This window comes from Camelus ferus, chromosome X (genome assembly GCF_009834535.1).
Source record: "Camelus ferus isolate YT-003-E chromosome X, BCGSAC_Cfer_1.0, whole genome shotgun sequence".
NCBI classification, from domain to species: domain Eukaryota; kingdom Metazoa; phylum Chordata; class Mammalia; order Artiodactyla; family Camelidae; genus Camelus; species Camelus ferus.
Genome location: NC_045732.1, coordinates 62,894,018 through 62,918,990, shown reverse-complemented (window position 1 = coordinate 62,918,990; position 24,973 = coordinate 62,894,018). Strand labels below are relative to the sequence as shown.

At 35.7% G+C, this 24,973-nt stretch overlaps 1 protein-coding gene across 1 annotated transcript in view; it reads right to left on the bottom strand.

The window, feature by feature from the left end:
* The window catches only part of DIAPH2 (diaphanous related formin 2), a 780,329-nt gene that overhangs the window by 378,403 nt on the left and 376,953 nt on the right, over positions 1-24,973 (bottom strand). Inside the window, exon 22 of the mRNA XM_032474690.1 lies at positions 8,408-8,537. Within this exon, the coding sequence (XP_032330581.1) occupies positions 8,408-8,537 (130 nt within the window). The remainder of the gene's footprint in view (positions 1-8,407; positions 8,538-24,973) is intronic.

The following is a 24,973-nucleotide window of genomic DNA, read 5'->3' as shown; positions in this document are numbered from 1 at the left end:
TAGCTGAAAACTTGTAAATTATTATTTTATGTGCATTTCTTCCATTACTTATGAGGTCGAACATTGTTGGTATGTTTGTCTTCTGAGATGGATGGCACATGTATTAGAATCGTTTCCAATGAGTTTCTAAGTTGGACTACCAACTGAGGTCATTAGTAGACGTGTATGAGATAATTCATTTTCTTTGGAAGAACTCCTATTCAATGTGGTTTCTAATCATAAAAGATACATGAATAAACTGCCAAGTTAATTTAAAGTATGCCCAAACTTCCATGGAATAGATAACTGAAGAAAAGTGACATATTTAAAACAAGGGATACGAATGTGCAACTCAGGGTCTGCAAGTCATTATTAGAGTTAAATAAACAAATGTTTAGGTGGTGATTCGTATTGCTCAAGAAGGGTGGGCCGTGGAGATAGTTATTCTTTGTTCATCACCACAGGGAATGTTACCATTTTCTGTGAACATGTAGAAGGAAAAATTAATTGAATGAAATTCTAAATCCTGACACTATCATTTTATATATTTAACAGTTCAGTGCAGTTTAAAGGAAACCAATATGTGTTTGTAGTTGTACGATTTCATTAGGTGTTTCAAATTATAATAATTAATATTCCCATTAAAATACAGAATTTATCAAGGTTTATACTGCCTTCTCACTTCATCTTAAATTTATGAATAAACTTTTCATATTTTATATTTCTTTCAACTATGTTTTTGCTATTACTCTCAGTGTTGTTATAGTGAAAAGAACAAGGGATACAGACGTAGCCAAAATTTGAGCTCTTATTGTGTGACCTTGAGGACTTTACTTAATGTTTCCGAGACTCAGTCTCTTCTCTAAAAGCAGGCTTAATGCAGTGCCAGGCAGTAAGTAAGCTCTTTGTAAATGGTAGTGGTTAATATTATCACTATTAGGTATTAGAAAAAAATGCATAATTAAGTGGAGAAGCAATAGCTCGCATAAACATTAGCCCTGGGTTTTGTGCTACAAAAGCAAACAGAATCCATTTCTTAAAAATGCACATAAAATATATGTTTTATTATCATTTTCATTAGTTATTATAATAATATTTTAAATTCATACCTTTTTTATTTCCCCTAAACATTTACTATTAATTATTTAGCATATTCAATTAAAACTATATGCTTTTTTTTTCCTCTTCCATGTTTATATACCCTAAGAACAGAGATATCTTATCAAAATAGGATATTGGAAATTTTAAGATTAACTCTTGAATGTGGAATAATGATTCTTCATCCAAATTTGGAGATGTCATTCAAAATAAGATGAGCCTATATGATCATGTTTTTAGAGTCTGATTTCTAGAAGACTACAAGATAGAAAAAAGTAAAAAGAACATATAAAGAAAATAAAATTAATGACATCATATATTATTTCAGAGAGCTTTATGATTTAACAAGTGAATTTTGTCCTTCATTTTTAAAATGGGAACAAAGAAACATAAAAAAAACCTGATCAAAACCATCTGGAATTAACATCTCTATGCTAGCTTGAATAATATGCCATTATTTACATATGATACCTTCCTCTTAAGGCATATACACACTGTATATCTCATTTTATTATCGTAATGCACTGAGGGATAAGTAGGATAAATATGACCATCTCTATTTTTCCAATTGAGAAATACTGGACAAATGAGGAAACAGGCAGTGAGAGGTTAAATGGCAAAACTATGATCCAACAAGCAGGTAGTAACAAAGTTGAAACTCGAATGTTTACGTTATGATTCTCATCCTTGGCCATACGATTTCTAGCATGTGTTTCCTTCAGATACGACTACACCAGAATCCTTTCCCACAGAGCTGTTAGCTTCCAATAGGAGTCACGGTTTTTTCCCTTACTATTTCAATGAATCTTCTAATTAACGTGCCAACTCCATTCTGACTGTTTTATGTGGAAATACTTTAAAGGAGTTTGGGTCATATAAGATTAGCATAAGTAAATATTACATTTTCTACTGACTAATTTTTCCTCATCAACTTACAGAATCCAAATTCCAGAAAAAGACCCCAGTTATATGTAAGAGATCATACCAGCAGTGTAGTCCCTCATGACTTGGTCTCTGTGCTCAAGCCACGTTTGAAACGTGTAAAAAGTGGAGAATGGAGGCAACTGACTGGGTAGATCTGATACTCTTTACTCTCTTGAAGTCCCCAACTCTTATATTCCAAAACCAGGTTCATCCTTATTGATGAATCCATCAGAAGAATTGGCAGTGGTAAAAATTGCAATGACAGTAACCAAGTTGATTACCAGATTCTACCCATTTTTCCCTAGTGGTACAAGGGACTCTACATTCAGAGCAGGAGTTGCCTCTTGCTATGACTCTGTTCTGGCAGTAGAGAGCTTGTTCTTTCTTCATTTCTTTCATACTACCCTCTTCCCTCACTCTCTACTTAACATTCTTACTATAACCTCTTGCATCAAATATGCCTCCGTATTGTAATTCAGAAGTCAATCACATTATAACATTTGATGTACGAATATTCACTTTTCAACTAACAAGCTTGAATCCACAATGAAATTAAACAGAGCAATAGTCCCATATATCCTATTTCCTGACACTGAAGCAAAGGCAATGATAACAATGACAGCAGTGACAGGTTCTTGGTGAAAATTTCAACTCAAGATGTGCTCAGGACATATTAGGATTCAATGATATACAAGACGGCATCATATTGACAACAGCCTCGGAAAGATCACCCTGAATGTTTACATGATCTATAATGGGCTTAGTGGGGTATTTTTTTTCCTTCCTTTTAAAATTTTTAATTCTAGAGGGCACCCATCCACTCTCAGACTAAAAGACACTTTGATAAAATCCTTAAGTGACATACAACTTGCTGAAAAATATAGTAATTATTTACAGTAACATCAGATCAAGTCTGACTGCAGGTATTTATACAATGCATGTGATCATTATATCTAAGCACCGGTAAACATATGAGGACCTTTTGAATTAAAACATAACACCATTCTCCCTTTTCATCAGTCATTACACACTTCAAAAATTTTAATGACCGGCTTTTAAATGCTTTGTTGAAGCCTATATACATTGTATACACAGGCAGCCAGTTTTACTCAGCCTGCTAACATCTAGGGAAGGTCAATTCTATTGGCATTCTGTAACACTGGTTTATTATCATTCTGTGCTTCTAAAAATTTAGACCAAAACTCAAAGTTTAAATCTGCTAGGAAATCTGATGGTTTAATACATTCTCACATCTTGGGTCTTATGAGTTACTGTACACTGAATGCTCTTAAACCAGTAGGATTGTGTTCCATAATTCAAAGAGTTTTCAAAGAAACAGTAGACAATATGAAAGTACTTTTTTTTCAGGCATTAGAATAAAAGAAGTTTCGGCAGTTAGTTAGATCTTACATTACATCTTACATTAAAACAACTGGATGCTCCTTAAAAGAAATAAGACACGGACCAGGAAACTCTGTTAAGTCCTACTGTCCTCTTTCTTTTAATGGATCTTGTTTCTCCTCTTATACTTACAGTAAAAATTCATTTTCAGGTTGCTACTCTCCACTTGTCAACTTCCCACAATGGCTGATTTTGAAAGATGTCTGCTGTACTAAAATGATATGCAATGATTCAATGTAACAAACATTTATGGAGCACTGACTTCGCTCTGAGTTGCTGTGCTAGCCCCAAGTCAGGTGGACAAATGCGGCATATTCCTTGTCACTGAGGAACTCAACCTAGGAGGTCCAGAGAGAAGCAAAGAATGAAATGAAAAATGCAAATGTGGCGTGTGCTGTGTTACTAATAAGGCTGGACTGCTGCTGCAACACAAAGAAAGGAAAGGGGAATCCTGTCAAAATGGGGCTGGAAAGACTGAACCACTACACTATGTAGAAGAAGGAGCATTTGCACTCTAGGAAATCTTTTATTTGGTCAGTGTTGACTTTCTATATGTTTTCCAATATGTGAGCAGGAATCTCTGTTGGATATTTTAGACCACAAAGGAAACAAAAATGGAGGTGAAATATGTGTAATAAAATAACTCGAGACAAAGGGCTGCAAACCCTCATTGATTCTCCCACCGAGTTGTGTGATTGTGGGCAGTTCTTTCAGCATTTTGGGCCTCAGTTTCTTCAACTTTAAAATGATGAATTTGGACTAAATGCCATCTTGGGTCCCTTTTACCAGGGACAAGATGATCTCTGAAGCTTCTGACAGCTTTGGAATTTCAGAAAATGTTTTGGGTTTTTTGTTGGTTTTTTTTTGTGGTACCGACAACTTTTTTTTTTTTTTTTAACTCTGCTATGATTTTACTTTTTTTCTTTTTCTTTATTTCATAGCTTTTTCCCTACACTATTTCCTCTGATCTAAATTTTCATCATCATTAATCCTGTGAAGAAGTCAAGAGTGGATAAACAGCTAATCAGAGTTACTAATATGACATGGAAAGATGGCAGATGTCAAAAGGTACAATTGGTCATTAAAGTGTATAATAATTGACTGAATTCATAAGAAAGTAACACTGTTTATAGAAAACTTAACCAGCTTTTATTTTGTAGGATGGCAGTAATTTAACTGAAGGGAAATCCATTTCAGATTTCTGTAAAACCTTAGGATTAATAGCTCCTTCAAATACATTAATATAATTTTTCCCTGTTGAATGGAATAGTTTTAATTAAACTTTACTAACTCTTTTGGTTTAATCCCTCGAGCTGACCTATAAAACACTAGAGGTTTTAAATCAAACTGGAAAAAATCCTCAAAGCTGAAAGTTAAAGCGATAGCCACAGTGAGGGAGAAACAATAAAGGATTTATAAACTATGTCTAGTAAACCAGCAGCGCTTTAAACAATACAGATCTACAGATCTATGATATATAATTATATATATACATATTTAATCTTTAAAATCAGTCATTGGGGAAAAGGTAATGGTGGTTTATCAAATGTATTTTCAATATTTCAAAGGCATAAAAGTCTCTATAGCAACCACTTTTTTCCTCTCTAAAGACTCATTGGTATGTCAAACATGAATGAGAGGACCTGCAGATTTATAATTTAACCTAGAAGAAAATGACCAGAGAAATATTATTTTATTAATTCCACTAGCAATAAAATTACATGGTACGGTTTGATTCTGAACTTCATCAGGGTGACGAGATCTGTTTAGAAGAAAGGAACTCTCCTCCCTCCCCTCCCTGCTTCCCTCCCCCTCCCCGCAATAATAACTCAGTAGATAAATAAGTGACACCAAACCAAAACAAAACTGCTCTACAATTCTTTAGGCAATGCTTCGTAAACTTTTCCCACCCAAGCGCCCCTAATGGAAGAGAAGATTGAACACGCTCCCCTAGGGATGTGCTGCAAGTTTGAAATTTCTTTGAAGTCATCTGTTTTCTTTTAAAAATTCATGTGAATCTTGCATTCTACTCCATAATATACATCTATTTTAATGTAAAAATGATGTGTGTTCCCCCAATATCTTTGAGTTACAGAGTTCTAGGAAAATATGCTAAGTTTACACCATAGCTTTGCATCTTCCAAGATGCACACAGTTTTAGAAGCTTAGCTTTACAAGGAATAAAGGCAATTATCAAATACATTTTTCCATAGATCCTACCTATTTCCTACTTTCAGTTTTCCTTTCACTTCAAGGTAATTTTTTTCTCTGCCAGTTAATTCGAGCTCTATAACTTTAGTACTGAACTAAAATACATTTATTTGCTATACCAGACAGAAAAGATCCTTACTCTATCAAAATAGGTACTCGGGTTTTTATAATCAAAAAACATAGAAGTGGGAAGGGATAAGTTAGGGGTATGGGATTAACAGATACACAGTACTATATATAAGATAGACAAACAACAAGGATGTACTGTATAGTGCAGGGAACTATATTCAATATCTTGTAATAACCTCTAATGGAAAATAATCTGAAAAATATCTATGTATATATAACTGAATCGCCTTGCTGGACACCTGAAACTAACACAATTATTGTTAATCAACTATACTTCAATAAAAAATTAAAATAAAAAATAGAGATTTTTCAAAGGTGCAAGAAAGAAAAAAAGAAAAACAACCAAATAGAAGAAAAATATTAGTAGTCATACAATTGTTCTTTAACCATGAGTTAACATAACTTAATTGCTAACTGAGTTAGTTTCATCTTAATCTGTATCATTCCAGTTTAAAAGAAAGGTACTTTTCTGTTTTTGTAGGCAATTATTTCAAAGGAGATAGCCCATCATCAAATAAAATGAATCACTATATAGTGCTGATCTATTTTTATTTTTGCAGGTTGACTTTGAATATATATCTACTTGCAATATACACCCTCCTAGAGGTGACAGAATGTGATTCAAACAGGACAGGAATGTATATTAAGCAAACAAGACAAGTTAGACTCAAACATCAAGGAGAAGTGTTTAACTATAAATAAGAAGGGTGACCTTTCACTCTGCTTTTTTTTTTCCTGCAGACAAAATTCAAAAGTATCTTCTCCTAAGGCTTTAGTAGCAAAACATAAAAAAAAAAAAAAAAAAAGAAGAAGAAGAAGAAATGGAATCTGAACAGTGATTTGACAAATAATAGTCAGTTGTTTTAGAGGACAGGGCAAGTAGATTTCCAGGCATGGGCTATAGCATGAAATCATACACAGAGATAGGATTATCAGAAAGGAATAAAAATGGCTCAAGAGAAAATATGTCTGGGCACAACGAAATGAGAACTAGAAGGAAACGAAAGAGGATGTAAGCAGGCGGAATGGGCTTAAGAACTTTTTGAGTTGAGAACTCTGAGTCTGAATTTCATAGGGAAAGAAAAAGAACTAGTCAAAATAATGTGAATGTGGGGATTGTCACAGCCCCAACAGTGAGCTAGGAAGAGGATTTCTGGCCACAGTCTTTTGAATAAAATGGCAGGAAGAATACACAAAAGCAGAAAGAAGCAAACTACAACACAGAGGTTTTGCTCTTGAAATAGATAGGAAGAAAGAAGTTGGTGATATTGTAAAAGAAAAATATGAAAGGATTTACCAGAAGCCCAGACATAGGAAACCAACAGAACTGAATATAAAACATACTTAGCTGAGACTAGAGGAACTACACATACCCTCACAATTATTTCCTTCGAACAAGACAACAAAAACAACTATAATATTCATTAAAGAAATTAAAGATATTTCATTAATTTCATTACAGAAATATGTTGAGGGTGTAATTGACATTACCAGACCAGTAGAGAGGACCACTGAACAATATTACACAAACAATATTCTGGGTTTTATAGACACACTTCTTTTCTCCTTCAAAGGACACTAACAGTTTATATGGTTTGTAATAAACTTGGAAAACACATACTCTTTTGAGTCTTTACTGAAAGCCCTCCAAGTTATAAAGAAACGGTATATACTATAGTATAATTTCAAATATAAGATTTATGGCATACTTTCCTTACTCAAGAGGAACAACGCACTTCGCCACATATATAACCTCACCTTCAAGAAATGTTTCCTTGATCCATCCACCTTTCTTTCACTTTTCAGTTTCTTGCAAGAGGAAGACAAATAGTCACTAACCAACAAAGCTAATCAGTTCGAACTGAAACCCTGGAGACATTTTTGTTCCTCCTCTCCCTTTCTTCACTGATGCCAAGACTGCCTATTCTTATCCTTCGATGATGCCCTGCCACCTACCACATCAAGACCAGACTGCTTAGCATGACACCGAGGTCTCAGATGGCCACTTTACTGCTCCAGCCTGATAATCAATGACTCACCCATCCTCACACACCCTGCCTCTGTGCCTTGCTCATACTATTTGCTCTCTGGAAAGCATGCCACTTTTCCAGGCCTGGAAAAATCCTATTCTTGTGCTTCACCATTTTGGACTCTTCCACAAATTCTTCCCCCATCTATCCATTCAAAAGTACTTTCTGTCTCATCTAAAACTACAGTCCATTATCTTTTCCTGTACCACTTCTCCTATTCATCTTTGTTTTATAAAATATTTGTATATATGTCTTTTCTTACCTTTCAGACTTTAAACATATTCAAGCAAGAACTATCTCACAATCATTTTGATATCACTGAAAGCCCCATCGTATGGCTCCTTTGCAAACAACATACATTTAAATGTTTATGAAATGAATGAACAAGCATTCTATCTGATCAGAGATATGAAAGCTTCAATAACCCAGAAGTGCTAAAAAATGAAGTCAGTCAAAAGCAGGTCATTAAAACACACTGTACTGTCAAATATCAGCTAATGGAAACTATCTTCCTGTTTTTTTATACCAGTAAACAAACAAAAAATACGATTAATGCTTATAGATTATTTAATCCTACCATTTAAAATAAAACACTTAGGCAAGGCGTAGTCTCAAAGCAGTTACAAATCAATTACCTTTGCTTGCACTTTCTACATGCTCCAGTTCTTCAGGAAATTTCAGGATATCCCGGTATTTTTCTTCACAAATTTCAGCGATAAAATGCAAGAGGGTTGTTTTTTGATCTGCTGATTTAGTATCTCTGATCTGGAATGAAATAACAACACATTTTTTAGTACTTTTTAATAATGTAAATAAAGACTTTTTCATAAACAAGTGAAATAAATGAATAAACTTAATTCATTATAACTAATTTAATTTTTTTTTAAGTTTGGGGTAGTTCCTAATGCGGTCTAGTAACAATGACCTTGATTGTAAAACGAACTCCGTATTTTAAAAGTGAGAAACATGACCCCAAAAGGTAAAAAATTAAAACTTTAATCTGTATTTCTCAAAATGTCTAAACTATTACGGCAAAATGAACTATTCTTTTCATGAGAAAGGAGCATTCGAGTATTGATAATAACAGTTCAAGTTAATGTGTGCTTTTGTTATCAGCATTCTGCTCTTTGCTTTACCACAGAAATATATTCTTGAAAGCTGGATTCGTTTGTGAGGTTGTATTTATTTCTAGCCATCAATGATGCAAATTAATGCAAAAGAGTAAGCACATTTTACCCTCCTTTACTTGCATGGGCCATCAAAAAGGAATAACTGAAGACTTTTTATGCTGATTTATAAACAGAATCTGACCACACAATCATGATAATATAATAAATTTTATTTGCTACACATTGTATTTTTTCCAGAGACATTAGAAAAAAAGATGCTATAGTCAAAACAATAAAAAAGATCTTCAAACTATAGGACAAAAAAAAAAATCTATGATGAGAATCTGAGTGTTTTCTTTAATATAACTCTCATACTAGACTAAGCTACAAATGAAATCAAGGATTTACTTTAAAAACAGAGGATAAAGACAGCATAAACTATCAAGTTTTCTCATTCTATTGAATGTTTTTAATTCTATAATCCTTAGATGATGGGTTTGTCCACTGATGTTCATACTGATTTGGGATTTTTAGCTTTAAGGATTACAGATTAGAATAAATGAGTATTCTTTACAAACAGGTTTATGAAAAGGCTGTGGAGGATACTTAGGTAATTACAGAGTAATTTAATCCTTATTGTTTTGGTGGCGAAGGAAAAACAATCGCATTTAACCATTGAGGCCCATACTTTTTGGTGCTACAGCTTTTTAACAACTGTTACGTCCCAACGATAGGAACGGATTTACAAGAAATGTTCATCTCAAGGCTCAAAACAGCCACAGGAGGCATGATGTTGATAGTTCAAGTAGTCACAATGATTTCTTTTTAGAATTTCTGGGATTACTTTATCCCACATAGGTAAAATATTTTAAATTTTGATTATCACGCTGAACCACCAAACACTTTTCAGCCGTACAAGGTTGAAAAGACACAATTCCAAGGACAAGCTATAAGAACAAAAAGCAACAAAAACCTCAAGGGTAGTTTGTCTTAAGTAAGGCTTGGAGCTGGAGAATCACTGGGTGGTTCCCTTTCCTAAACAGAGGCCTTCACCTGAGATGACAGTGCTATGTATGTGCACCAAATGCATTGCTTTCAGAGTACGCTGGATACTCCAAGTGATAAGGAAATAAACATTTTCTGTTTTTCTTACAAATTACTTGAATTCCTAAATCCTAAAATACTAAAAACATTGGGTGCTTAGGGAAAACTGCAGGGACATCTTCCTAAAGGAAAGGAAATTGATTTATATTTTATGAACTCTGTGGAGACAATTTACACACACACACACACACACACACACACACACACCAAAAACCCACCCAACTATTTTTCAGGACACTAAATTGTACAAGTATATTATAATTTTTTAAAAGAAATACACATGGCCAACACTGGAAAGGAAAACACAGAGATAGAAAACTAGCACTGTGCTCATACGACAATCTTCTGGCTGATTTAAAAATTCGGTTTTTGGCACGCATGCTTGTAAGCGCTTAATTTTCAGAAACTGTATTTCATTGATAAATATTTATCCAGAATGAAGTTCATCAATACACTTTGTTAAAAAATGTAGTAGAGTTAATGGTTACATTTTAAAAAGATAAACAAAGCATAACATTTCAATTACGTATCTTTGTTGAAATCAGAAAGTTGTAAACAGAGTGTGCATGCACTTTTTAAAACTGTATGTAACACTCTCTTTAAAGCATGGACAAACATGGCCAAGTGCCTGTCTTGTCAAGGTGAGAAATATCTTAGTTGGTATGGGAGAGAAATTGCTAAATCTGTACTGCAGTATTTATTTTTAAAATGACCTCACACAGGGAGTCCATTTTAAGGTTTCAAACTGGCAGGCAACGATCACGACAAATATGTGGTCATTCTTATTTTTCTCCATGTGCATGACACTTCAACCAATCATTTTTAAATGAATATATAATGTTAAAATATAAGGGCAAAGAATTTTCATTTATTAAAGTATATTTACTTTGTATAATCACATCTTCAGTCTCTCTTACGGCATCTACACCATTCACATGTGAGGCATCATGTGGTTCACAATGTCAGCACAGAAGGCAACTAAGACCGTTCACCTTCATCAATTCTAATGGCTAATGGCATGCATCCAATAATTTGCTCTTCCAAGTGTACTAGCTGGACATCCCTTGGGGTAGTACAAAAGTAATCTAATCTGAGTATGTGCAAAATCACTTCCAAAGGGTATTTAGGTTAGTTTATTAAGAAATCAAATTGACTTCCATCTGATATCAGGTTAACTCAAAATTATGTTAATTTTACATTAACATCAAATATTCCAGTGACACTTGTCCAAATGCCTAAGTCTCAGTGGTGGCTATACTGTAAGCATTTCAGGGTTCTCTCCAGCCAGGAGCCAAGTGCCTTTTTTTTTTTTGCATTCTGGCCTGTGACTTCTCTCTTTCCGTCTCACAACCTGCACTCAAAGCAGGGGTATGAGACAGAGGACTTTTCTTTATAACATACAAAAGGATAAACAAAATGATCATCCTGTAATCCTGTCTTGCATATATCTTCAAATACTAAAAACACAAACAGCAGTTCCAGAAACTGGAATTATTTGAAAAAGCTAAAAATGTTTTATAATATCTTAATAAGCTGAGTCATCACTGCACAATAACAATAAAAATAAGACAGAGTAATTCGCTATATTCAGTGATACAGTGCCATCAGTTAATAAACCAAATAGCGATTTTAATTGTAATCATCTGACCAATAAATGTTACACATAAAGATTAATAACTGAATTTATACTAACTGTATCTCCCTAATCTTTAATAACTTTCTGAAATGGTACATGAATACAAAATACCTTTCACAGAACAACACCTATTTCACTAGCAAATTCTGATCACTTCTCTTTCTTTCCAATAAATAGGAGTGTTATGCTACAAAAGATAGTATTTACATGTGATGTGTTCAAATACATTTCCAAAACTTCAGTTAGGGAGACAGCAAAATATCTGAATAACTAATTGCCTTGTTAAAGGTGGCTTATTTTGAACACTCTCATTCAAGCCTGAAAATCTGCCACCTTCGCTGTGCTTCTGGATTCAGGTGGTTTGAGCACACAGAAGCCAGCACACAGCCAGAAAGCCTGAGCCAACAACATTTTAATCATCTACGTCAGTCACACTCAATCTTCCTGTAAAGGACTCCTTCTGTAGGTAATTTTCCCTTCTGCTGAGATTTAAGCCTATTTCTTCTTGCTCTGTCCACAGTGGGAACTGAAAATAACTAGTCACTCTCCACTGTACAACCGCCTCTCACAGAGTGCAAGCTCCCTTCTTGTGTGTCCTGCTCTCGTAAACCAAACAATTTCGCTTCACTTAACCTCACCACACAGATGTTAGTTTTCAAGTGTTTAATTTGGTCTGGATGATTAGCATCCAGTCAAAGTTCCTATTGCAAAGTCTCCCTTCAGCTCCTAGAAAAGCATACAAACGTCTTGGTTTTGCATTTCAGGCCCTTTTTGAGCTGGCCCTTGCCTACCTTTCTACCGAGCCTCCTGCTGCTTTCTGATGCATCGCCTTCTCTTCAGTCTGATTACAACTGCTGGAACATACCACGCAGGGTCGGACCCCTTGCTTCTGTACATCTTGTCCTCTCGCTCCTTTTTTGTTTGTTTCTATTTGCCAAGTGAAGAGCTACTCAAAGTCCAAGCCTACTCAGCTACCACCTACTTTCTGAAGACTTCTCATAGGAGGAATTAATACCTTCTTCTGTCATGTTCTTTCACTATAAACATTTCAACACAGTAGTTTCTTCCAGTTGGTATGTGCTCTTTCTAGGGAAGAGATACCATTTTAATAATATTTATTATCCATGGTACCTAGGAGCATGCTAGGTCATACTGGGTTGGCAATAAATGTTTCTGAAGATCTTTCTTCACATAAGCTCCCATTTGTATGGGCTATAGAGTGATACTTCTAAATTAATCTGTACTCTTGTTTAAAGGTGTGTGTGTGTACGTACATATATATAGAGAGAGATTCACTACAAAGCCCAGACTTTTCCAGGACACCATATTTGTTGAGAGTTAGGTGGGAGCAAATGCCAGAATAAAGCTATCACATGCACCTCAGGAGATGGAGCACTAGACATTTGCAAGAGGAGACAGGTTAGGAGCAAAGCAATTATGAATCCACTGTGGGCTAGGAAACTGTGCTGGACACTAGGGATCAGAGGCATATAGTGCCCGGTACTTTCAAAGCCTCAGGGAGCCCAGACTTTAGGAGAAAACACAACATCAGACAGAAAGGAAACGATGTAGAAGAGTAATTTGGTGGCAAATGTCAAGGACTGACATAATTAAAATGATAACCAGGGTATATGTAAAAAAAGGAAAAAAAGGCAAAGAAAGGACCCATTCAAGATGCATTGTGAACACAAACAGGATTAAGTCACTGAAATGAAATACTTGGGACGAGGGAAAGGAAAAAAATCAAAGACTCCAACAAAAGTTTTAAGTTCTGGTGATTAAAGGAATGGTTGTATTGTGTTGGTAACAAGGAAAGCGATAACACTACGGTAAGATGGCTTTAGGAAGGAGGTGGCAGCTCATATTTTAAATATAACTGGTGGCTCTGTGGAAGTAATCAATGAGAAGGTGGTCATGGCTACCTCCTTCTCTCTGCTTCATTTTATCCTGTATGATTTCACCTAATAATGCTTCCTAAACATCCATATAACCATGACACTCTGTTCCTTCAAAAATGTCAATGGTTCTCTACAAGTCATAGCGTAAAGTTCACTTTTCTAATCACAACAGTTACTAAGCGTAGACCTTCGATTCAGATAGAACTGGGTTTGAATCACGACTCTACCATTTACTAGTTGTGTGACTTTGGACAAGTTATTTAAATACTCTATGCCTCAGCTTTCTTATCCACAAAATGGGCATTAGATAAGACTTACAGAATTGAATAAGATAATGTATTAACATGACCATGATCATCACCCAGATTAGAAGTGCTGAGAGCTGGGGTAGGGTATAGCTCAGTGATAGAGTGTGTGCTTAGCATGCACAAGGTCCTAGGTTCAATCCCCAGTATCTCCATTAAAAAAAAGAAGAAGAAGTGATAGAGCCTACTTTAGGCTTCCTATCTTCACACAAAGTAAGTCATTACCATAATCCAAAAGACCCCCTCTGTGATCTGGTCCCCATCACCACCATGATCTTATCTCTAGCTATTATCCTCACCACCCACTTCAGTCATGTGGGCCTCCAAGCTGCTGCTCCTTAAACCCACCAGGCATGCCTCTCACCCAGAGCCGTGCCAGCCCTTTCTCTCCACCTGGCAGGTTTCACTTATCCTCACCTGCCTGGCTAGTTCCTTCCCTTCTTTCAAGATCTCTACTCAGAAATCACTTTCTCATTATGGTCTTTCCTAGCTACTCTATCTAAAATTGCAATCTATTCTCCAAATGCCTCTTACCTCCTTCCCTCTTTTACTTTTCTCCATAGCAATTATTGCAAATATACTATATATCCTATTTAATTATTTATTTATTCTCTGTCTCTCTCTCTGCTACAATGACAGCTACACAAGTATAGGGCTGATTTTTTTTTTTTTTGGTCTGTTTTGTTGACTTTTATATACCCAGCATCTGGAACAATGACTGGCGCATAGTTAGCACTTAAAACATATTTATTGAATGCACAAGTGGATGAAGGTTCCCACCCATTGGTTTATGTTCTTCCTGATCTTAGATGCCCTCTTCCTTCATCAGGTGGGTACTATCCTACCCCTCTTTTAAGGGGGAGGAGAACCAACATTTATTACCCATTTATCAAGTGTCTATGGGCCAGGCACTTTGATAAGTGCTTTATATGTGTCACCTTTTTTCTTTAATCCTCAGAAGAATTCACTTAGTTATTAACAGGCTTATTTTATAGGTACAGAACTAGGTTTAGAGTGCTTAAGTAGCTTGACACAGATAACAAGAGCTGGTGCCGGAACACAGCATGGTAGCTTATGCACACTGGGTGTCTGATACAGACTGTACTGAATTAAGTGTCACGGGTGATGAAGGTGACGAGAGTGGGGGGCAGGGTCATTCAGGGAGAACGATGCTAATGAGCCTCTCTTAGCTTCCCTCAACAGAGTCAATAAATTGTTTTTGTTTTCCCATAGTGATTTATATATACACTACTTAGAGCATTTATTCCACAATATCTAACTTTATTTACACAAGCAGTCTCACCTACCAAACTGTGAACTCCTTAAGAAAGAGGACTGTATCAATTTTGTTCAGTAAATGTTTGTTGAATGAATACATAATACAGAGAAGCCAAAGATAATTAGGACTGACTTGATGATTAGAGGAATCATCAGTGACTTTTAAGAACAGTTTCAATATAGTGTCAGAGGTGCAAAATTAAAAAGAATGGACAGCCAGAAAGAGGAGGTAACATAATTTACTCAAAATATTGACTATGGATAATAAATAACTAAATAATAGACGGGGCAGCAGAGCTGGCAGCTGGAAAACAGTGAGGCTAGTCTCAAAGGTTATTTTTTTTCCTTTTCTTTTTTCTTTTTAGTTTTTTTGGGGGGGTGGTAATTAGGTTTGTTTATTTATTTATTTAATGGAGGTACTGGGGATTGAACCCAGGACCTTGTGCATGTTAAGCACTGTAATCTACCACTTGAGCTATACCCTCACCCCCCTACCAAGGTTATTATAATTATTTGTCCTGAATAAGTTCAGCATAATTAGGCCTGATGGGATCAGGCTATGGAAGAAATAAGAATTCAAAATCATGAGAAAGGAGAGTGGATGGGCATTGACTATTTCACTGGTTCTCAAACCACAGTCGCTGAATCGGTAGCATCAGTATCACCTGTGAACTCATTAGAAATACGAATTTCTGGGCCACACACAAAACCAAACGAATCAGAAACTAAGGGTGGAGTACACTGATAAGTGTTTTAAATACCGGCAAAAAAATTCTGATGCCGCCACCAGGCGATTCTGATGCATGCCGAAGTTTGAGAACAACTCAATTTCTCTGAAGGAAGTTTCCAGGCAAGAAGACGCCTGGTAACTGTCCACAGCCTGCCTGGGCCTTCTCATAATTACTTTCACATATAACAAGCTGAAGTGCCAACATGATTTCAAAGCTTAGTGTCAATTTAAAACTAGAGAGGAACTATCTCGCAATCTGTGGCATCTGAAGGACAGATTCACTCGGAATGTTCTTGATTAATTTACATTAAAAATGAGACTGATTTTGTATCATAATTTACCATCTATTTATACAAGAGTAGATGACTTAAACAGGATGTTCTATGCTGTGAAGATTCTAAATACATCATTCATAAGTCTTCTAAACTGTCCCTCATTCTTAACCTAAAATTGTATTGAAAATACATTTACTGGATGGACCTAGAGATGATCATACTAAATGAAGTAAGTCAGACAAAGACAAATATCATATGATATCACTTATATATGGAATCTAAAAAATGACACAAATGAACATATTTACAAAATAGAAACATACTCACAGACATAGAAAACAAGCTTATGGTTACCAAAGGGGAAAGGCAGGGGGATAAATAAGGAGTTTCAGATTAGCAGATACTAACTATTATATATAAAATAAACAACAAGGTCCTACAGTAAAGCAAAGGGAACTATATTCAATACCTTGTAATAGCCTATAATTGAAAAGAATATGTGTATGTATATACAACCAAATCACTATACTACACACAAGAAACTAATACAACATTGTAAATCCATTATACTTCAATAAAAACAAAAACAGACTTAAATGACGCTGTAATGTGTCTCATCTACTCTGTATTATCAGAGGGATGGACTAGTAACCCAGAAGACCATTCAAGCTTTCCAACTCTAACTCAAGCTGCTAGCTCACCTCTTACTGGCAAATCTGAATTACTGTTTAACTATTTAGTCAAGAGTTTTTGAATCAGAATAACAAATTTCAGTTGTGGACATCAGGTTTCAATGCTTCCCATAAAAAGCCTCACACTGCAAATGTTTTTCACCAGTCCTAATTTCAGAGCTAACGGGTACTGGCTCTAAGGAAACAAATGCCGTGAGTCATACGCGAAACAGAGTTCCCTCATACGAACATGCAAAGATCAGACCACAGTGGGTGCAGGGAAAGAGAGAGGGTGAAAGGGGGAAGCATCATCCCTGCCCAGGACACAGGCACATTAGGATACTGCATTTCCTACGTGGGCAACCCCGTTTGGGCCAGAAGGCCAAGAGTAAGAGGCGTTCAGGAATTACTGTACATTATATAGGAGTACTGCTGTGCACCGTATGTCCTGACCTAAAGAAATCTTACACCCGACTTGCAGAGTGGCACAGAGTATTCAGAATGACTGAATAAGCAGATAACCAGCCAGCTGCCAGAGAACATTCTCTTCCTGAAAGAAGCAAGAACGTGCAGGAGGAACACCAGGCTTTCTTCCATGAATTGCCATAGAATGAATATTTATCAGAAATGAAACTGATTTTCACATAAAGGATGTAAGAAATGCAGTGGTAAGGCAGAGTGGCTATTACTTAGGGAAACACTGCAGGACACATTTAAGCAGGTCTAAGAGTATTAAAACTTCAGTGTGATGGAATCTAAAAAATACAACAAACTTGTGAATATGACAAAAGAACAGCAGACTCACAGATACAGAGAACAAACTAGTGGTTACCAGTGGGGAGTGGAAAGGGGTGCTGGGCAAGCTAGGGCTAGAGGATTAAGAGGAACAAGCTATTATGTGTAAAATAAATAACCTACAAGGAGATATTGTACAACAGTGGGAATATAGCCAATGCTTTATAATAAGTATAAACGGAGTAGAACCTTTAAAAATTGTGAATTACTATATTGTACACTTGTAATTTATATAATACTGTACATCAACTGTACTTCACTGAAAAAAGAAAAAACTTCATTGTTAGATAAAAGTCCATATTTCTAGATGGCATCTGAAGGAAGGCCTTTCTAGACACACCCCCTCCTTTTTCCCCCTGGTGTTTATACAAATGTTCCCATGAAGTCAGCAAACCCATCAACAGGTCCTTTACTCAGGAAAGCTCAGAACTGCCTAATCCCTGTGTGTCACAGAGAGTGGCCTGACAGCAACGCTACGCGATACTCATTTATATTGGATTGTCCTTGCAGAGAAAGGAGGTAGTGAAACGCAGTGAAGGAACCTGGTTGAATCATTGACATTAACCCAACTAAACTACCAGTATGATCAGATCATTCAACTTCATGTCTTTTGGCAAAACTATTTTCCCTAATCATGGCTTCTTCTTTCCCTATTATATTTGTATATTCATGGAACAGTTACTATTTAAGCAATCATGAATGCTCCAGTGCATATATCAAAACAGCTACCACTGCACGCCAGTCCTGGTACAGCACGTGAATTCTAATGTCAGTCTCCTTCATTTAAACAAAATTAAGTTCTGTGCTTTTTGCCAAGGGTTGTTTACAAATTATTGCGTTCTTCGCCACCACCACACACTGCAGCAACACTGAGAAAGATAATGTATTTTTAAGGATTGCAATTACCATAAAGACAGTAGCTCTGTAGCTACGACCAGACAGGTTTAATCCATGCTTTCCTGGCTTTCTTTTCCGGGTGCTACGCAACCAGGGCTGACGCTAATTTGGCTAAATGTAATTTCACAGTGGAAAGATGTCTTCATTCTTTACATACTCCTGGTGGTCCCTTTTGTACATTCTCAATTTTGGCATCCTAATGGCGTTGCCAACAATAAGGGAACAGATGATATCAGTTGGGTAAAAGTCAAGCAATTTAAGAGTTTCACACTTGTTAGTGTAATGGATGGCAGCACTCTGTGGAAGGAGACCTTAAACTTGAAAGCATGACAACATTCAATGACATAAGGATTCATCTCAATGGCCACCTTCAGGCCCCGCCGGGCAATGGTGATGTTAGTTTCCCAGAGAAGATAAATTTTGCTTTCTTGCCAACCCTGTCCCACCTCTCAGCACTTTTCCCTCCTAGCCCTACTTGTTCAAGAACACCCTGCATATACACTAGCCCCAAGTAGCCAGGACCAGTGGCAAATCAACAACCAGTTGTCCTAATTTTAGGAAAGGCCAGAAGGAATGAATGAATTTTGCCTATACTTCAGAAAGAAAAGCTGGTCGGGCACTTTCAAGTGCTCTTAGTTAATCAACCTGCCTAGAGCAGGCTTACTGAATAGAAATTCTTCTGAGAATAGTTTTAACAAAAAATCAAATTCTTTTAAATTGGTACAGAAATAGTTTACAAGCATGTATAGATCCCTAAGGTTTTAAGTAGTTTCCTCTTAGAAATGGTTTAAGCATTTAACTAAAACTTGTCACTTTTATTGTCATGACTATTTTACTTAACAAAACTGTACTATATGTATGAGGCTTTGAGAGTGGGAGGAAGAGTTTTGGTTTTATTTGTTTTTTTTTTTCCTTCTGTATGTGGCTTTAAAGATGATCACTACCACCAAAATGGTGTATAGAACTGATCTTGCTATGTATATACAGTGGAAACCAATGACATTTGGCAGTGCAACATTAGTTGTTTTAGCAATATAAGAACAACTATTTTGAAGGCCCAAGATACGTAATACTGCTAAAGCATAATTCAAATCTGGCACTGAGGAGCAACTGTTGAAGAGGTGAGTTACATGACTCTACTGATGTTTGTAGCTGTATCAATGCATTCATTTCTACTACTGTATACTATTCCACCATATGAATATAGCTAATTTTAGTTATATTCTCATGTTGAACATTTCCATTATTTAGTTTCCATTTTGGGGAGGTGGGGGAATCCTTATTACTGATGTTATTATAGATAATGCTGCTGTGGACATTCTTTTATTATAGTAAAATATATATATATAAAACAAAGTTTTACCATTTTAACCATTTTTAAGTGTATAGTTAAATGGCATTAAGTATATTCAACACTGTTGTGCAACCATCACCACCGTCTATCTCCAGAACATTTTCACCTTCCCATACTGAAACTGTGGACCCATTAAACAGTAACTCCCCATCCCCCTCACCCCCTTAGCCCCTAGCCACCACTACTTTACTTTCTGTCCCTATGAATTTGTCTATCCTAGCTACTTCAATTAAGTGGAACTATCAATATTGGTCCTAATGTGTCTGACTTATTTCACTTAGCATAATGTCTTCAAGGTTCATCTATGCTGCAGGAAGTACCAGAACTTCCTTCTTTTTAAAGGCTGAATAATATTCCATTGTATCTATAGACCACATTTTGTTTATCCATTCATCTGTCAGTGGACACTTAGGTTACTCCCACCTTTGGCTATTGTGAATAATGCTGCTATGAAGACTGGTGTACAAATATGTGTTCAAGTCCCTGCTTTCAATTCTCTATGTGCACACCCAGAAGTGGAATGCTGCCTCATCTGATAATTTCATGTTTAAGTTTTTTAGCAACTACCATACTGTTTCCCTACCATTTTACATTCACACAAGCAATGCTCAACGGTTCTGATTTCTCCATTTTCTCACTAACACTTTTCATTTTCTGTTTCTTAGGTAGTAGCCATCCTAATGGATATGAAGTGGTACCCCATTCTGGTTTTGATTCCTATTTCTCAATGACTAGTGATGCTGAGTGTCTTTTCATCAGCTTATTTCTTTAAAGAAATGTCTTTTGCCCATTTTTAGTTAGGTTGCTTGTTTTTGATGTTCTTGTTGTTCAGTTGTAGAAGTCCTTTATACATTTTGGATATCAACCCTTTATCAGATACATGATTTAGAAGCATTTTCTCCCATTCTGTGGGTTGTTCTTTTATTCTATTGACAGTGTCCTTTGATGCTGTCATTATCCTTGTACATGTCTCCAGAGTTCTTATGTAAGAGCTTATCTACAGAATATACTAGGAGTGGTATTTCTGGGTATTGTATCTTCAGCATTTCTAGATAGTATCAAATGGTTTTCCAAAATAGAGGTACCAAGTTATATTCTCACCAGCAGCTCCCTTTGACACATATTCTTACTCATACTTGACACTGTCAGAATTTTAAAATGTTGCCAATCTCACAGGTATGAAATGATATCTCATTATGGTTTAAGTTAATTATAGGTGTGAATATACAATGGCACAAGCACTTTAGAAAACAGTATCTTTTAAAAATTAAACCTATACATTCCATAATACATAGCATTCCCACTCCTAGGTATTTACCCCAGATAAATGAAATTTATGTCTTGTACATGAATATTAATAGCAGCATTATTTGTAATAGATAAAAAGTAGAAACAACCTAAATGTCTGTCAACTGATGAATGGAAATGTGGGATATTCATAAAATGGAATATTATCCAGTAATAAAAATGAACTACTGATATGCACCATAACATTGTGCTACATGGAAGCCACAGCAAATATAAAGTAATACACAAGACTGCATTACTGGATGATTCCCTTCATATGAAATTCTAGAAAAAGGCAAAATGATGGTGACAGAAAACAAACCAGCAGTTGCCTGGAGCTGGGAGTGAGGACTGATTGCAAAGGGGCATGAAAAACCTACAGGTTGATGGAACTATGTTCTGTCTTGATTATAGGTTACATAACTGTCTACAAATAACAAAATTCATCAGACTGTACACTTAAAAATGAGTGAATTTGATTGTATGTCAATTATATTTTCGTAAAGTCACTTTAAAAAAATTATAGGTGAAGTTAAAATCTCTCTTGGTTGTGAACACATTTTACTTCTGAAATAATTAACACAACAAACCAAGTCTTAGTAGATGCTTTCAGAAATTGATGAGTACCCTGGCCTTTCTAGTGTATTTCATGAAGGCTGAAGCTTGTAAACAAAGGGATCTGAATGGACTGGGCTGTGATTGATGAAAAATCCTTGGAATCGTGCATCCGCATCTCTTCCCAAATCTTTGACTAGTTTACAATGCTTTTCAATCTCCTTCAACACAGGCTTCCAAGTAAAATATTCTGTTTTAATATATAAGTGTCTAGCTATTTGCTTGAACTTTAAGATTGAGTTCCTTTTTCTAAACAGACAGCTTCTGAATAGCTTTTCTTTTCTCATACTAAGTTGTCTGGATCCTAGAGTGACCTCTTATACAGAGCATTAAACAGTGAGTTTCTTCATTCTTATTTAATTTATCTGAAAAATCTTATGACATTCTCTTGTTAAAAGAAATATTATTTGACTTTTTTGTCCAATTAGCAAATAACAGAGGGTACAGATATGTAATAGTCATAGAGTAGTACCATTATGTTACTGTTTATGAACAAGTACTAATTTTATCCAAAATTTTTAAAATAATAACATTTAACTATAGAAAGCAGGTAGAAATTTATGAGAAGCAGTTTTAAAGATACTCTTACTGGAGCATAAAAGGGAAGAGACTATTCTGAGAATACAGATTAAAAAAGAAGATGACGGAAATAAGAAAGAAAAAATGAATGGCAAGTCTTTGTGCCTGTCACCATGACAGAAGCCAGGAAAAGCAAAATCGAAGCTTTTGTTTGGGGGAGAGAAGTTAAGCACATGTTGTAAATAAGGCTCGTACTGTGCTTGTCCTTTCTAAAGAAAGGGGCAGCTTTACAGTATGGGCTGTCAGCTAACAGAGTACTTGGCTATCTTATAGTTAGTTAACCAGTATTTACAGCAACCTAGATTATTCTTCCTGTGTGCTGTTATATACGAGCCATATCCTCCTGCACCTCACCCCATTTCTCCCTATTCCCCTCCCTGTCTCTCATCTTAGTGTTACAATGTTCTATATTTGGCAACTAGCTCATCAGGCCCTCAAGGACTAGAAGATGTAGGTCTTACTTCTCTTTATCCCTGCAAATCATGTAGCATAGGGTTAACAGAAAATAATCAACAAATGGGCCAACTTGCTGCCCAATACTAGCTACAAAGTATTTATATGTATATATAAATTGCTCATAGATTGCCTACAATCATCACAGGGATAACTGGATGTTCAGAGTTTGGTTTGAATTATTAACTGCTTATTAACCCCTTCCATGGTCATCAGCCCTCTTTCTTAAAGTTATGCCATGCCTTCATTAGTATGGTTTCACTGGACAAGAAAATCAGTTTGTAAGATGATCAGTCGCATTGTCACAGTTGTCACATTTTTTGAACAACAGTCTCATCCAGGGTCAAAATCCCCTTCGAACAGAGCTTTGATAGACTAAAAAAGCATTTGTTTTCAAACTCACTAATTATATTCACTAAATGCGGTTCGTGTTGTCAACTTTCCCCCACTGTGAGAATTACAAAATCAGTCATAAGATTAAACTCAGAAAATGACTACAGCAATTCACAGAATACTAAGCCAGCTGGGTTCATTTAAATCCTCTATGGAAACAGTCTTTGTGGTGAACCTAGTAAGACCTACAGCTAGTCCCATAAATCATCATTTTTGGTTTTTTTTTTTTTTTGGTCTGCTCCAATGCTGAAATTGTTTATTGCCACCCCTGATATATGGGAGACTTATCAAGAACAAAAAAAAAAAAAAAAAGAAAAAAGAAAAAAAGAAAAGAAAAGGTTTTTGTAAACTAGAGAATTATCTCTGCCAGCCATACTACCCAATAGAACAGTTAACTGTATCCATTACTGTTTAGTTACAATGACTTCAACGAATACAGTTATGGTAAAGTATTAAGTTGATCATCTTTTTCATATCAGTGTTAAGAGGATAAAATTTTTTTAAATGAAAGAAAATACAGATGTATTCATTTTTTTGTTTCCTTAAAATGCGTCTGAGTGGGGAGGATGTAGCTCAGTGGTAGAGTGACTGCTTAGCACTCACAAGGTCTTGGCTTCAATCCCCAGTACCTCCATTAACAAACCAACCAACCAATCAACCAACCAACAAACCTAATTACCTCCTCCCACAAAAAAATGCATCTGTATTTAATAAGTCATAAACCAAGCCATATGCGAGTCCTCTCATGGAAACAAATTACACTCCTCACTATAGTTCTGTATACAAATATATATTGTTGGTTTTTTAATAATTATTATTGGCAGAAGATAAAGAAGAAAACCTGACAACTCTTACTTTGCATTTTAAAAGCTCTTTACAAGTTTGTCAAGTTATGTATAAGAAGAAATATATATTATCCAATTCTGAAAATCATTGCTGACATCTTCTCACTTCTTCATTCTCTTTCTTATTTTGTCTCTCAATCTCTCTCTTACTCTTGCTGTACACAAACACACACACATACATATACACACACACAGACACACACACACGCCCACCCCCACACTTTTTGGCTTGGTCTGGCTTTTAATTCCTTTTTTCTTGGTTCTTTCCCTAATATAAAAGTTGCAAAAATTGGAAACTCTTCCTTATCAAAAAGACCATGTGTTTGCAGAGGGGAGTACGATAACTGGGCATAGCTAGTCCACAACACAAGTGTGTATGTAGGTACGATATATATTCATGTTACCCTCAGAGCAGGTTATCTGGACATATGGGAGAAGGATTTAATTGTAACATAGACATTAAAACCCAGGACTGTAACATAAGCTTCACAATATTAAGAATTACAGTTAAGGACCTTGGTGTGTATGTGTGTGTATGTGTTTAGAGGACAGAACATCGTCACATATATAAGTAAAATAGAAAAAAAAATCGAAAGGACAAAAAAAAAATCAATGTCTCCAAAGCAGCTGATATTGACAAGGAATACTAATCAAGTCTGCACGAGACAAATTACATTTACAAGCTACTGTTCTCCAGAGAATTTAATAAACTGAAAATTGGGGGGTATAATGAAGTTTTCACACAGCCGAAACTATGGTGTTGTAAATGTGATGATATCTAAACAGATGTAATCAAATTCTGAGAAAACAAACAAGTGTTACATTTAAAGTATTAGCTGACTAATTTGCAGCAATGAATGTAAATTAATGAATATTTCAACTTAGAGAAAAATCCTTAAATAAGCTCATGGGACCTCTGTATTTTTAGAGGCAAGTAGGAGGATAAAGGTGTAAGTTTGTTTCTTTCCATCAGAGCT